General features: G+C 37.2%; 1 protein-coding gene across 7 annotated transcripts in view; it reads right to left on the bottom strand.

Annotated features, from left to right (window-relative positions):
* Positions 1–14351, bottom strand: part of DYM (dymeclin) — a 309224-nt gene that overhangs the window by 254258 nt on the left and 40615 nt on the right. For all 7 annotated transcript variants that reach the window (XM_031441938.2, XM_031441942.2, XM_031441940.2 and 4 more), the window contains 3 exons: positions 10777–10829; positions 9087–9180; positions 7990–8123 (listed from right to left, as the gene is read on the bottom strand). In XM_031441938.2, coding sequence (XP_031297798.1) covers positions 7990–8123; positions 9087–9180; positions 10777–10829 — 281 coding nt within the window. The remainder of the gene's footprint in view (positions 1–7989; positions 8124–9086; positions 9181–10776; positions 10830–14351) is intronic.

Consider the following 14351-nt stretch of genomic DNA (forward strand, 5'->3'; position numbering starts at 1 on the left):
TCTGAGAGGTAGGTACAAAGCTTGAAGAAAATATTAAATCACACTGAAGACACCAATCAAGGCTAAAAAGAATACACAGCAAGAATCAGGTTAAACAGCCACATTAAATTTCCCTCTAGAAGTGGCAGGCTTTGCTCAACTAGTGAAGAAGGTCAGGAGAAAAGCTAACGAAATCTCTCATTGCCAAGGCTGTCCAACATAACCCAAGCCAGCTCCAACAAGCTGGTTTGTCGGCATGTAACATCTACTCAATACGTGTTTGCTGAACTCTCATTCCCTGACTTACCCTACAGAATGCAGTGACCCAGACCCAGCAAAAACATTCAAAATCACTCACTGACCCCCTAAAGAACACTTCAGACCAAGTAAGGGGGCCCATTTAATAACACACCCCTGGCTCAGCCAAGCAGCCAGCACAGTTTTTTAATTACAGGTGAGGGAACTAGCACTCAGGACCCACAGATGGTGCCTGACTGGATTTTTTTTTCCTCCAGGGGTGTAGACACATCTGATATTCAAATCTTAAAATGGCAGCAAGGATCCTCTCTTTGGTTCCATGTGCCATCTTAATCATGACCTCCACCAAGCCTACAGCTGGTGAGTTAAGGAGTACGTGCACAGCTTCGTTATCAATGTGATGTAATAATGAAAATGATGATACATACATCTCATACAAGTGCAATGCAGCATCTCAAGGCCAAAGCTCTAACAAAAGACAAGAATAAGCAAATTCCAGCTGAAATCTCTGACAATTTCCATTTACTAAAACCAAAACATTCCTGCATAATACTATATAGTTTGGGGGGTTAATCTAGAAGCAAATAACTTGCATAGCAAATGAAGAGTTACAAGACTTGACTGCCTATCAGGTTTTACATTAAGCAAGTCACACAAACTGCATTATTTTCCAAGCAGCATTTATATTACTCAGTTTTCACATGAGGACATGCATCTCCTAAGTTTCATGAAAACAAGTAAATATAAAACGCACCTGCCAAAAATTATAGTAACACACTCATGCATTTCTCACAGGAAGGGGAATCGTAAAAGTCCTTGAAACGTGCAGGTCCAGGACGAAGTAAATTGATGAATAAAGGACTCTGTAGAGATTCAGTGTGTTCACTGTATTGTGAAGTGTTACAACCCAGGGTTGTTGGGGTTTTTTTTAATCTCTTACAGTTTTAAATTGCCTCTATAGCTCCAGTCAAATATTTTAATATTTTAAATCTTAGCTTCTGTAAGATAACATTAAGAGGTAGCATCTCCTGAGTTCTGTACCCTTGGAGAGGCGTGCTCTGCGAGTTCTATTCTCTCCAGCTCACGTTAATCCTAACGTTGACTCTTAAGGAGTAGGTACGATCCTCACCATTTAACAGACAAGGAAATCAAGGCTCAGAGAGGTTAGTTTACTTACAGATAAGTGGCAGAGCTCAGATCTGAACCCAAATCTAGATCCCCAAAGAAAGGGGGAAAAAATCTTACAAATTATTTTTGAAGACCTGTTTCTATACAAAGCTGGGAAAAAAATCCAGTAAACTAACCCATGTTTCTCTGAAGACCCTAAACACACTCCGTGGTAAGTAAGTACTACGAGCCATAGTAGCGGAGAGATCAGAAATTCCACGTATTAGTTTACACATCAAGATGACATACTACATACACCTTCAACACACACTCAAATCCTTGACTTAAATACACTATTTAGAGATAATCTCTCCAAACAAGAAATAAATATAAACTCTTATTATGAATACTGTGCAGAACAAGGGCACTGAAATCCCACCCCATCCTGGGGTTCTCCCGCTTTAAAGCCCTAATGCACTTCCCTGGTCCCTGTGAGTATCACCAGAGGAAGGGAGAAAGACGAGAAAGCAAAAAGAGAGACAGAAAGAAAGGCAAGATTTATGGTCCCTCACAGCTCTCATAAGCTGCCCCTGAGACTCAGCTGGGGACAGTCCTGCTGGTGCTTTCTGTTCAGCACCCTTTCAGTATCACATACTGAGGTAGAACTCTTCTATTTTGGCCTTCGGGAGAGAACCAGAGATAATAAAATGCTGTTATAATCAAATACCTTCCATTAGAGTTGGAGGAGCAGGTGGGAAAGAGAGAGAGAAAAGAAAAATTTTTAAAGCACTCACCGGAGAAAGGGGGGAAAAATCAGCACTGATGGAAAACAAAGCAGCGGCCAGAAAAAAGAAACATGCGGGCTACTTAAATCAGGTTACATGTAGTTATTAAAAAGAATATTAAAAGATCTTTAAAGAGCTAAGCATTGTTGTCTTTTTTGTATTCAGAAAGTCATGCTGCCAGTTTCCCAACGCTGCTCAATACTGTGCTGATACAAATACAAAGACTTCAGCGCTGGCTTGGGCAGCACGGACACTAAAGCTGGAACAGCACGCTGAAGATCAGCGTGGCCCCTGCACAGGGACGGCATGCAAATTCTGTAGCGTTCCGTATTTTTTTCAAGATTTGCAGATACAAACTACTATATAAAAAATAGATAAACAAGCTTATACTGTGTAGTACAGAGAACTATAGTCCGTATCTTGTAATCTATAATGAAAAAGAATATGAAAAGGAATATATGTACATATATGTATGACAAACATTATGTTGTACATCAGAAATTGACACAATATTGTAAACAAACTATACTTCAACTAAAAAATACAATTTTTAAAAAACTTAAATCAAGAATTGACAGATCTATACTCCAAAGGTGCCTGGAAATTCAGAGCAAAACAGACTTCCTTAAAATGGAAGAAACATAGCTAGATTACACTTACTTACCACCTTCTATTCAGAAAACCACAATATGGTCTATGTCACTGTCTATATTAATTGTAAAGCTAATAGTGGAATTATTCCAAAATATTAAAAGTCGTATTTAAACTTCTAATTACCAAAATCAAATATGCCTCCATAAACTAAGGAAAAGCAAATGGACTCACTGTTCTCTAACTGGTCCACATCTTAATGTATTACAGTATTTATAAACCTATGTCTCACACCATTCCAATAAAATCTGCAATGATTCTGGTCGACTACTATTACTGTGGTCAAACAGAAATGCTTCTAATTACCCTCAAGGATAATATAGCCTACCAGGTTTCATTATAAAATGTGCCTATTACTAAAGATTAATTCATTTTGTTCCACTGATTGCATAAAAAAGAAAGAAAGGGAGAGAGGAGAGAAGTATCACAAATCGCACTGTAACCTACTATACGACCAAAGGGTAAGTCAGGAGCTCCTAGAAGCACTTTTATTTTTCTGCAAAGTCACACTGTAAGTCTTTCATGTTAAATATTTCAAAAGAATAAATCTGCACTTTTTTCTCTAAGTCACATTTTTCAGCTATTGTGGGGTATTTTTTTTCTTTTTTTTTTTTTCCATTACTGATCTATAGCTAATGAAACTGAACTATTAAGCTTTATATTAAAATTAAAAAAAAAAAAAAAACGGAAATCACTTACCCACCCACCACACAACTTTAGGTTTACCTCTTGAGCTACAGTGGCCTCAGGCCCAAGGGACCTAGCTCAAGCAGAGGAAAGAACTTGGTTATGGGGCAGAACTTCAGCCACGAGCCATGGGAAAAAAAATCAAAGATACTTTCAAAGGAAGGAGATTTACCTCCACTGCACTTAGTAAAACGAATATACCATGGATTTGGAAGGTAATTCCAAAGAGTTTCAAAAGGTTTTAAGCCAGAGAGGAATGAAAAGGAAACTAGGTTTCTGTTTGTTTGTTTGTTTGTTTGTTTTGTAACAAAAAATTTTAGTTGTCTGTTACCTTTAATTAACATCTAAATAGACAACATATTCTATAATTATATTATGGAACTATCTATCAACAAAATAGATAAAATTTTTTGTCTGATGCCTAGGAAAGAACTTCTCTTCCCATAAATTTCCATCTCATATTTTTTTTTCTTCTATTTGTTTTGGTCACACAAATTTTAAGTTTTCTCAACAGTATGAGATCCTTGTTTCCCTATTTACCTGCTGGGGGGAGGCAAATGCTGAGCTGTTCCAATGAGGGGCACCCAAATGTCAGTTTCTCTAAGTCTTTCCGTGTTTTGGATTCATCTTCTCTAGAAGAGTATCTACTAATCTTCTGGCAGGAAAGGGAGTGGGGTGGGTGCCAGCATTCTAGAGGCCAAATCAAGACTTCCAATTGCAGCCTTTTCTCTCAACCCTGTTCTCAGCACGCCACCCCCTCCACCATGCCTGAGATTCACACAGGGAGGCCCTGCTCGCTCGTATAGTCTCTATAGAGAACAGATTGTGGTGTCAAACTGGGGAGGGGGTGGTCTCATGACTACGTGACAGGGGGAGTCTGGGTCTCTAACTGCTTCTTTCCATCAGTTCCCCTGGTTGTCTGCCTTCTAAGACAGAGGCACTTCCAACTCCTAAGCTTTTCCAGGGCTCTGAGGCAAGAACTGGCTTTTTTCTGGAGTTCTCCAACCCCAAAGGTACTTAGCACTCAGCTTTCACTGATCAGTTTATCTCATCATTACTCAATTTTCCAATTTGCAAATGTTATTAACATGCGTCCCCCTCTCTTTCTCTTTAACCTAATGAATTCATAACTTGTTAAAAATCCCCTTACTGATATTTTACTGGGGTTTCAGGAGAAAGCAAAGATAACCACGTATGTTTAATCCACTATGCTTCAGAGCGAGTCCTACAAAATTGATCATTTTTAAAAATAAATTTATACTGAACTACTTTATGCCAAGGAAATGAAGTCAAGCAAGTCATTTACCTGGACTTGACAAGTCCCTAGTCTCTTTCCTCCTCTGCACAAAACTGTGCTAAACTGGTTCCCAAGCTCCTCAGGCCCGCACACCTCGCTCTCCCCAGCTCTCAGAAGAAGACCTCCACCTCCTCCTTGTCCTCGTCCTCGTCCTCAGCATCCACACAGCTGCCCGCCAAGGGACACAGGTGGCACATTCTTCCAAAGCAAACCTACACTCCCTCTCCATGCTCTGGATCCTAGTGTCTCCTACATCCCTGGACCTTCTTTCAGCTCATCCCTCCTTTTTTCGCTTCTATCTTCAGTCTCTCAATCCCCAAAGGTGTCTTCCCTCATTGAAAAAAAGTAAAAAAATATTTTAAGGAAACTATAGTGGCCTTCCGTTGGCAGCAGAATAGTGGAGTCGTTACTCCAAAGAGCCCTCCAGTCCAAAACAACTTGTTCTTGGCTAAAATACACTCTTCAGTGCATTGATGGGCTTCCGGAAGGTTAAGGAAATCTCCAAGGACCCCAGCACCATAATCAAAAAGAACCACCACAAGCAAATCCGGAGTAAAACACTGCACAATGAGCAAACTCTAAGGATCTGGTGTCCCTGTGGATGAAGCCAGATCCTGGGAGACTGAGCCATCAGCCTTGCCACTGGGAAGCTGAACCTGAGGGCCACATTAAGCCAAGAACTCTTGAAGGAGACTCAAGTGGCCTACGGTGCAGACCTTGGATCCCTTTAGAAGCAAATGCAAGTCCCTCCCTTATTTGAGGCCTCAGATTAAGATCAAACAAATAAAAGCTCACAGTCAACATCATCAAAGACATAAGGAAACAAGTCACCATAAGTGCTTGCAGAAACCAGCAACAGATTTAGATCCCTAAGGACTTAAAATATTGGTTTTATGTGGTACAAAATGTAAAATAAATACCAGTTATTAGGTTGGCAAGAATGGGACATAATACCAAGCAGAGGAATAGAAAACTCACGTTGAAAGCAAAGGGAAAATGCAAACAGTTTTGTAGCGCTTCATAGTTTTGCCCAGGGCTGGCTTCCTCCCCTTGACTATTCCCAAAGGCAAAGACAGTGGAAAGAGCTGTCTTTGCATAATGGTACAAGTTCTCTCTAGCAAACAGTCTGCTCCCACATCATACATAGTCTGTGGGAAAATGTTCAAGTATGAAATCCTCACAAATTTCAATTACAAACTGAGAGCTGAGAGTCACATTACCCTCAGAAAGATGGTTCCACTGAATATGGCAGCAGTATTCATCTGATGACAGCAGCACTACAGTGAACCAGGGTAAACAAACAATTCAGTGTGCTGTAATAACCCAACAGTCCTAAAATGCCTCAGTTGACCTTGCTCAATTGTTTGCAGGCGGTCCTCTACTTCCGTCGATTCAAACTTCAAACCTGTACGGCTGTGTATTACCCATCCCTGAACAGTCTTTCACACACCTAGGTCAGATATTCAGATATTGGCTAATAAATGGATGTTTTCAGCTATGCAAAATGAGGTTCCATTTTTTCTTTCCATTCAACAGTATCTGTGCAATCATTTACTGCTATCACACTTTTATAAAGTATAAAAAAGACACTGATAGAAAATATTAAAAAGGACTTATACTAGTGATAAGAAGTAGAAATCTCAAAGTAACAACATGAAAGGCTAAGATGAAAAGAATTACATATGCCAAAAACAGCAAGCAACTAGACTTAAGCTGGTGGACAAACAGGAGGCTCAAATGCAAATAAAAAAAACAAAAGAGCATGTAAAAACTCCTGAACTGCTAACCCTGTTAAAAAAGAGGACAGGCGGTAACATACAGAATCACCAAACACCAGACCTCACAGATGGCTCTTTCAGTGAGGCAACCATCTTGGTAAAGTGGCCGTGGTTGTAAAGCGTTGTTTCTGTCCTGCCTCTACACCAGGCTACCTGGGGTATGCGACAGAATCCTGCTTCTCAGGCTTGGGTGTGAGTGGGGAGTGCAGGCACAGAGAGGGTATTCTGGGAAGATGTTTGGCCCCCAAATGAATACAGTGTGTCTCTCGAGTGCATCAATTTGCTCAACGGCAAGTATTGAAAAAATGATTTTACATTAAAATAAAAATGATATTGTGTTACATAAAGCACAATATTTGCCAGTTTTTGTGACATAACACAAAATAAACTGTTGGGTTTGCAGGTGTGTTTGGACTAAGCTCTCAGGCCCCATGGAGATAAACATTCACTCCATTCTTGCTACTAGAACTTCGTGGAAAGGTTTTCAAACTCACTAAGCAGAACGATGCTTTGGCACTGCTGGTACCACAAAAACAAAACCTATCATTAGCAAAACTAACACATGCAAGACATAACCCTGATTAAAAGCTCTAACCATTTAAATATCAGTACATACTTAACAAATACAGATAGCTGATTATCAAAGTAGCAAATTATTAAACATACTCAGTGTATAAGGCTCTCAGTGGACAAGAAAGCCTAATCAGGGCAGAGGTGTGTTTTGAAAAATGAATCCAGGAAACTCAGAAGCAGCAGCGCCTTTGCCTTCAGCAAGAGACAAGTGTGCTGCAGGGCAGATGCAACACGTCACATTCCCTGTATTTCACTGTTAACAATCCCACCGCCCTTGTATTTTCCAGGTTGTAAGTTTCAGTGCTAAGAAATGAAACACCAGCAGTTGATCTTGAAAACTATAGGCCCAAGTAACTACAGGGGAAAAAATATCTCAGCAATATCAGGAGGAAATGGTAACCTTTTCCTGTTACCTTGAAAAAAAGACAGTAACACCTTGGCATCATAAAGTTATCCACAAAAATACTATTTCTGATCAAATAGTCCCAAAGACACCCAGGCTCAGAAACTGTTACATCCTATGAAAGTAACCTTTAACATTTATAAAATGTGTAATTCTGATTAATAATGTACTGGTCTACTAATGGTACTTAACTTGGCATGTTTCCTGAAAGGAATACTTGTGATTTTTATTTTTATTTCCCATATGCATGGAAGTCAGAATAAGTAAGTCTCAATCCTACTGAAAAACCTGTAAGAGTCTTGGCTAATTTAAATCAATATAGGGGACTAAAGAGTGACGACGTCATGTCATTTAAAAATGAAAATCATGAGAGGAAAAATGGAATTTTCAAAATTATACTTTTATTCTTCAAAGTTTATCTTTATATGCTACACATGTGATCCCAAGAATATTTTCAAAGGCAATACTTACTGTAACTGCCAGGAGATTTTTCTTCATAAGTGAAATGAAGTTGTAGCTCTTCCTCTGACATCTCACAAATGAACACTTTCAGCAAACAGCAAATAATAAACAAAGCGTTGTGTGTCTGCCAAATGAAGATGTGGCTAGAAAGACCAAAATCACACAAGAATCAATATTTAACCATAAGCATGGTCGGTTTATTTCTAGTCCATGATTTCTCAATTATTTCACCCATTCTGTTTGTAATATTAGAACAATGTCCATATCTCGTCATGGCTCATGATTTATGACTATGGACCAGGGATATCTATTACAGTTTACTTCATATTTCATTCTGTGTATTTCATATAGGGAGGCAATTTCAAAAAATTTTCCTTTAGGCATGCTTTTTATTCTTAACTTTATAGCTGTCCCATACCTAGGCAACTCAAATAAAAAATAAAATAAGTAAAAAGTAACATGAAGAGAGTATTTGCAAATAAATACACAACCAAAATTTTAAATGGGGCATCATCAGCTGCACAGTGTAATACCTGCTATTTGTAGTCATGGACTCACAAGAAAAATTTTAATTGGATTTCATATAAATTGGAAGCAGGGCAATAAGCAATCTTTTAAGAGACTATCATCCAAAAACTGGCTTCAAAAAATGCTTGAGTGAATAAAATGTTAACCTTCCACTATATAAATATGAAACCGTAATACCTAACCTGAAGCTTCGTTCATCTGATATGAAAGAAAGGAAACAAATGTGGAATGAGATAATACTCACACTAAGTCATTACTTAAACTAGATATAACGGCGGTGATAATGAGAGAAGATCACCTTTTTTAATAATAATTACACTATTAATCTTCTTAAAGAATGTATTTCTAAAGATTGTCTAAAATGCTGAAATCAAACAGATCCCAGAATTTATAATCTCACCCCAACGATTTGGACAGTAAATTAAAATTTCTCTTTTACTATTTCCCCTTAATAATGAGGACCATTCCTTTATAGCCTTCCAAAGACCATAATCTATTTCTAACAATAAATGAAAAATACTCGTATTATTAAATACAGATTAAATATAAAGAGAATGTGATTTAATCAACCAGCTTACTTCTGACATTCTGCTGAAACTTTCAGTTCTTTGGTTCTAGAAAGGAAGACCTTAATTAGTGCACCAAGGTTTCCTGTTCGAGGATTATTTTCAACTGCGAGAGAAGAAAAGGTTTTAGAAGTTAATATTAAGAACTGAAATCAAAGTGAGCATATCATAACATTTATAAAACCAAATGTCAAATTGAAGTTTATCATGGACCAACCTTATTGTCAACTTCAAATCTAATTAGGGAAACTAGCAACAAGAAAAACTGCTGCTTGGTCTTAATTCTAAACAACAACAACAACAAAATGATTTACAAGTGAAAACTGTAGAAGAAAATAGCCATTTCATTTCAGAATCCAAAACTGTAAAGAAAACATGTGTAAGAGATTAAGCACACCATTACAGCATACCTACTTTGTGCTCAATAACTGTCAAATTAACCCACGTCTATGTGCTGGGTATGTGTTCTTGTCACAGCTTGAGAGTCAATGCAAGTAACCGCACAACCTTCTCACTGTGACAAAACGTGAAGCACCCTGCTACTCCAAGTGTGGTTCAGGGACGCGTGGCAACAGCATCATCCTGGAGCCTACTGAAAGTGCAGAATCCCAGGGCCACTCTGCACTACTGAAGTTGACAGTGCTTCTCAAAGCTTAATGTACATTTAAGTCACACAGAATTCTTACTGAGGTTTAAATTCTGAGTCACATCAGAATTTAATTAAATTCACATGTGTGGAGTGTGAGCTGTGATTCTGCATTCGTAACAGTCTCCCAGGTGATGCCCACTGCTGCTGGCTGGAGAAACCCACTGTGAGTGGCAAGATGCAACCTGTGTTGTAAGTCAGGGTGAGTTTTGCCCAGCTTTCACAATCCAGTATACAGATGCAATTAAATATTAGATATGCTTAGAGTTTCACTTTGAAACAAAAAAAAAACTCCTACTTTTAAGCTTGGGGTTTACTTTACTGAAAGAATATCCTGAGATTTCAAGACAAATTGTTTTTTAAAACCAGTTCATGTTTGCAAGTGCATCTCTGTGTGTTCAGAGCAAAGGAGAAAGAGTAACAGACGTTCCCATTTAAATCAAGCAAACCTGCATAAAATACAACCTTCCAGAGTTCTAGAAATTAGTTAGAAAATAGCAATATACTGTCTTCAAGCTAAAACAGTACAAAAGCATTACCAGTGGAAAACAGGAAAATTAACTATTTGTTTTTTAAAAAGAGCAGAAGGTCACTGGGGGAAATGAGTGTAACAAAAAGAGAGTCGTCTGACAGCTTAGGAAAACCTAGGAATGATTTAAAATAAAAAATGCAGTAACGACTAAAAGATACACTAGAATCTTGAGAACTGCAATGTGTAAAACATTGAATCAAAGATATAAAGGAGGAACTACAAGAAAATAACAGAGACAAAGAAAAGGAAGATGCAGAGGACAAAGACGAAAGATCCAACCTGAACGTTACAGGTGATCCCAGGTTGAGTGAGAGGAAACTAAAACACAAAGAAAATCAAAGTCACAATAAAGAAAAGTTCAGAGCTGAAAAAGACCTTAATAAACCAATAAAGAGACCTCATCAAAAACAAATATGTGTGTGTATATATATATATATCTGCATGACTGGGACATCGTGCTGTACACGATATGTGCACATACACACACACACACACAATCACACACACTTATTTTTCCTCCTTACCTAAAGACCTGCAGACTGAAATGGTGGCCTCCTCCAAGAGCTTCAACTCGGTACTGGAGAGATAGAAGAAAGGTAATTAATAACTATAACACTAACTATGTACATACTAACCAGTTAAAGGAATATATAAAAACAAAGAAAGGCAATTTAGAAGGAAAATATGATATGCAGTGGTAAATAATAAAATCAGCAAAATAAAGTTAAGCTTCTAGTCTCAATGTAATTAGAAATTTTTTTAAAAATATGAAAATGAATATATGCAAGTATACGCATGAATGGGACATTGTGCTATACACCAGAAGCTGACACATTGTAGTTGACTGTACTTCAATTTTAAAAAAGAAAGAAATTTTACCACAATTCTCAATGTGAGACTACTAAAAGAAAAGCATTTGGGACACCCTGTGTTTTAGGTATTGGGGCAGGGAGGAGGGGTGGGGCTGGAAGGACTTAGAAAAATTCGAGAAAGGCATTCTCAAGTACACAGCCTAAGGCAGGGACTCCATATGGCCAGTTCCAAGGGCAGTACTGATCATAGGATTATACTTATTTAGGAGATACATGAAGTCTCATGATCTCTATAATGCTTTCAAACAGTTCAACAACAAAGAAGAAACAAGACAAGAAACAAGAGAACACACACATAAGCTTCAATAATTTATAAGTGAATAGTATATATAAGTATACAGAAAAAGACACAAAGTGACACAGAAACAGGAGACACAGACAGAGACGGCCATAAAACTCTTAGAACTCATAAAAACACAAGAAGCTAAATGACAGTGGATTCAGCAATGATTTCTTGAATATGACACCAAAAACACAAGTATCAAAAGAAAATCTAAGCAAATTGAACTTCATCAAAATTAAAAACTTTTTAAGCCAGAAAAAGAAAAATACCATATTATCATTCATATGTGAAATCTAAAAAAGAAGGACACCATGAACTCATCTACAAAACAGAAATGGGCTCTCAGCCTTAGCAAGCAATCTTAACGGTTACTGGGGAAAAGGGGTGGGAGGGGATAAATATGGGAGTTTGATATTTACAAATGTTAGCCACTATATATAAAAACAGATTTTTTTTAAAAGTTTCTTTTGTATAGCACAGGGAACTATGCTCAATATCTTGTAGTAACCTTTAATGGAAAAAAAATGAAAACGAATATATGTATGTATATGCAAGACTGGGACATTGTGCTGTACACCAGAAATTGACACATTGTAATTGACTATACCTCAATTTTTAAAAAATAAAATAAAAATAAAAGAGACAAAAAAATTAAAAACTTCTGGTAAGTCAACTATATCTCAATAAAAAAATTTTTAAACTTTTTCAAAGAAAAATAATAATAAAATACAGGTTAATTCAAAAAGGAAAAAAAAAACTTTTGCACATCAAAGAATACTATCAACAGAGTGAAAAGTCAACCCAACAGAATGGGAGAAAATATTTCCAAATCATATATCTGATAAGGCATTAATATCCAGAATGTGTTTTTTAAAAAACTCTAACTCAACAACAACAAAAACAATGCACCTGAAAAATGGGCAAAGAATTCAGACAGACATTTCTCCAAAGACGACATAAAAATGGCCAACAGATCTATGAAAAGATGCTCCACATCACTAGTCACCAGAGAAATACAAATCAAAACAATAATGAATTCCATTTCACACCCATTAGGATAGCTATTATTTTTAAAAAAGAAAAGAAAGAAAAGAAGTGTTAGAGGGGATGTAGAGAGAAACTGGGACCCTTGCGCATTGCTGGTACCTAAAATAGAACAGGTGCTGTGAAAAACAAGATTGCAATTTTTCAAAAACTCAAATATGGAATTACCATATGATCCAGTAATTCCACTTCTGGGTATACGTATACTCAAAAGGATTAAAAGCAGGGACTTGAACAGGTATCTGTACACCCACATTCACAGCAGCATTATTCACAAAGGCCAAAAGGTGGAAGCTACCAAAGTGTCCATCAATGGAAGAATGATGGCACAAAATGTGGTACATACATACAAGGGAATATCAGCCTTAGAAAGGAAAATTCTGACTCACGCTGCAACATGGATGAACCTTGGAGGCATTATGTTCAGTGAAATTCAGCCAGTCAAAAAAGACTAATATTGTATGATTCCACTTATATAAGGTTTCTAGAGTAGTCAAGTTCATTGAGACATAAAGAAGACTGATGGTTGCCATTGGTGTGACTGGGGACAGGGAGGTGGGGAATGGGGAGTTAGTGTGTGTTAAGTATGGAGTTTCAGTTGGGGAAGATGAAGAGACGGAGGGTAGAGACAGTTAAACAAACAATGTGAGTGTACTTAATACCACAAAAATGTACACTTGAAAATGGTTAAAATGATCAATTTTGTGTCATGTGCATTTTGCCACTGTATATAAAAAAAGGTGCATTCCAAATTCCAATTCAACTAGTTACTAACCATGTACGTAACCTTGGGATAGTTTAAGTCTATGTTTTAGTTTTGTCATACATAAAGCAGAGATTATAGTAACAGTACCTGCTTCAAAAGGTGTTGTTATTATTAAATTATGTAATATGTATAAAGCACTAAGAACAGTGCCTGGCACAAAGTAAAACCTCAATAAATGACAGCTATTATTGACTCCAAACACAGTGTTTTTTCCCCAGTTAATAAATTAAAACAATGCTTTAAATCTGTATAACCCTTTTAATGTTTTTCAAAGCACTTCTACATTTATTAGCCCATTTAAATTCCATGAAAACCTCGTCTAATAAGTAGGGCGGCTATAAACCCTATTTTAATAGATAAGCAAACTAAGGCTTCCAAGGAGTTTAAGCAACATTCCCGGAATCAGGAGTCTAGGAAGAACAAGTAGCAGCTTCAGAGCCTGGTGATTGTTAACATTTTTGTGTTCTTTTCTGCCAATACACATGGCACACAGCAAATTCTCCAAGCAGGCAACTCTTTCTTGGCTAGTTTAAAAATCCCTACCTCCTAGGGTTCCCTGCTGTTGTATACTTTTAAAAAGAGCAATCCATAAGCATTAAGGCTTTTGACAAGAAAATTTTAGAGAAACTATGAAAGAAAACAGATTGCCTTAGCTATTTCTAGAACTATGCTGTCCAACATGGCAACCACTAGCTCTGCATGTAGTGGCTGACCACTTGAGATGTGGCCAGCCCAAAGGGAGATGCACTGGCATATAAAATACATACCAGATTTCACAGATTTGTTTAAATATAGAAAATACTTCATTACTAATCCTTATGTTCTTGAAATTATAACATTTGGGATATACTGAGCTAAATAAAATATACTGTTAAAGTTAATTTCACCTGTCTCACTTTACATTTTTAATGTGGCTATGAGAAAACTCCGAATGGTCTCATCTTTTATTTCTATCAGAGTTGTTCTAGAACTTGTTTCCTAGCAACTGAAGACGGTATCACATATAACAAGTACTATACATACACACAAAGCTAAAACTCACTAATTACTTCAGTGACTAGGCCATTACCTTCAGAATCTCAAATTATACTCATATTCAAAAAGATAAATATAATCTCTTCACAGCAAATCTTT

This window comes from Camelus dromedarius, chromosome 28 (genome assembly GCF_036321535.1).
Source record: "Camelus dromedarius isolate mCamDro1 chromosome 28, mCamDro1.pat, whole genome shotgun sequence".
In the NCBI taxonomy this organism is placed as follows: Eukaryota; Metazoa; Chordata; class Mammalia; order Artiodactyla; family Camelidae; genus Camelus; species Camelus dromedarius.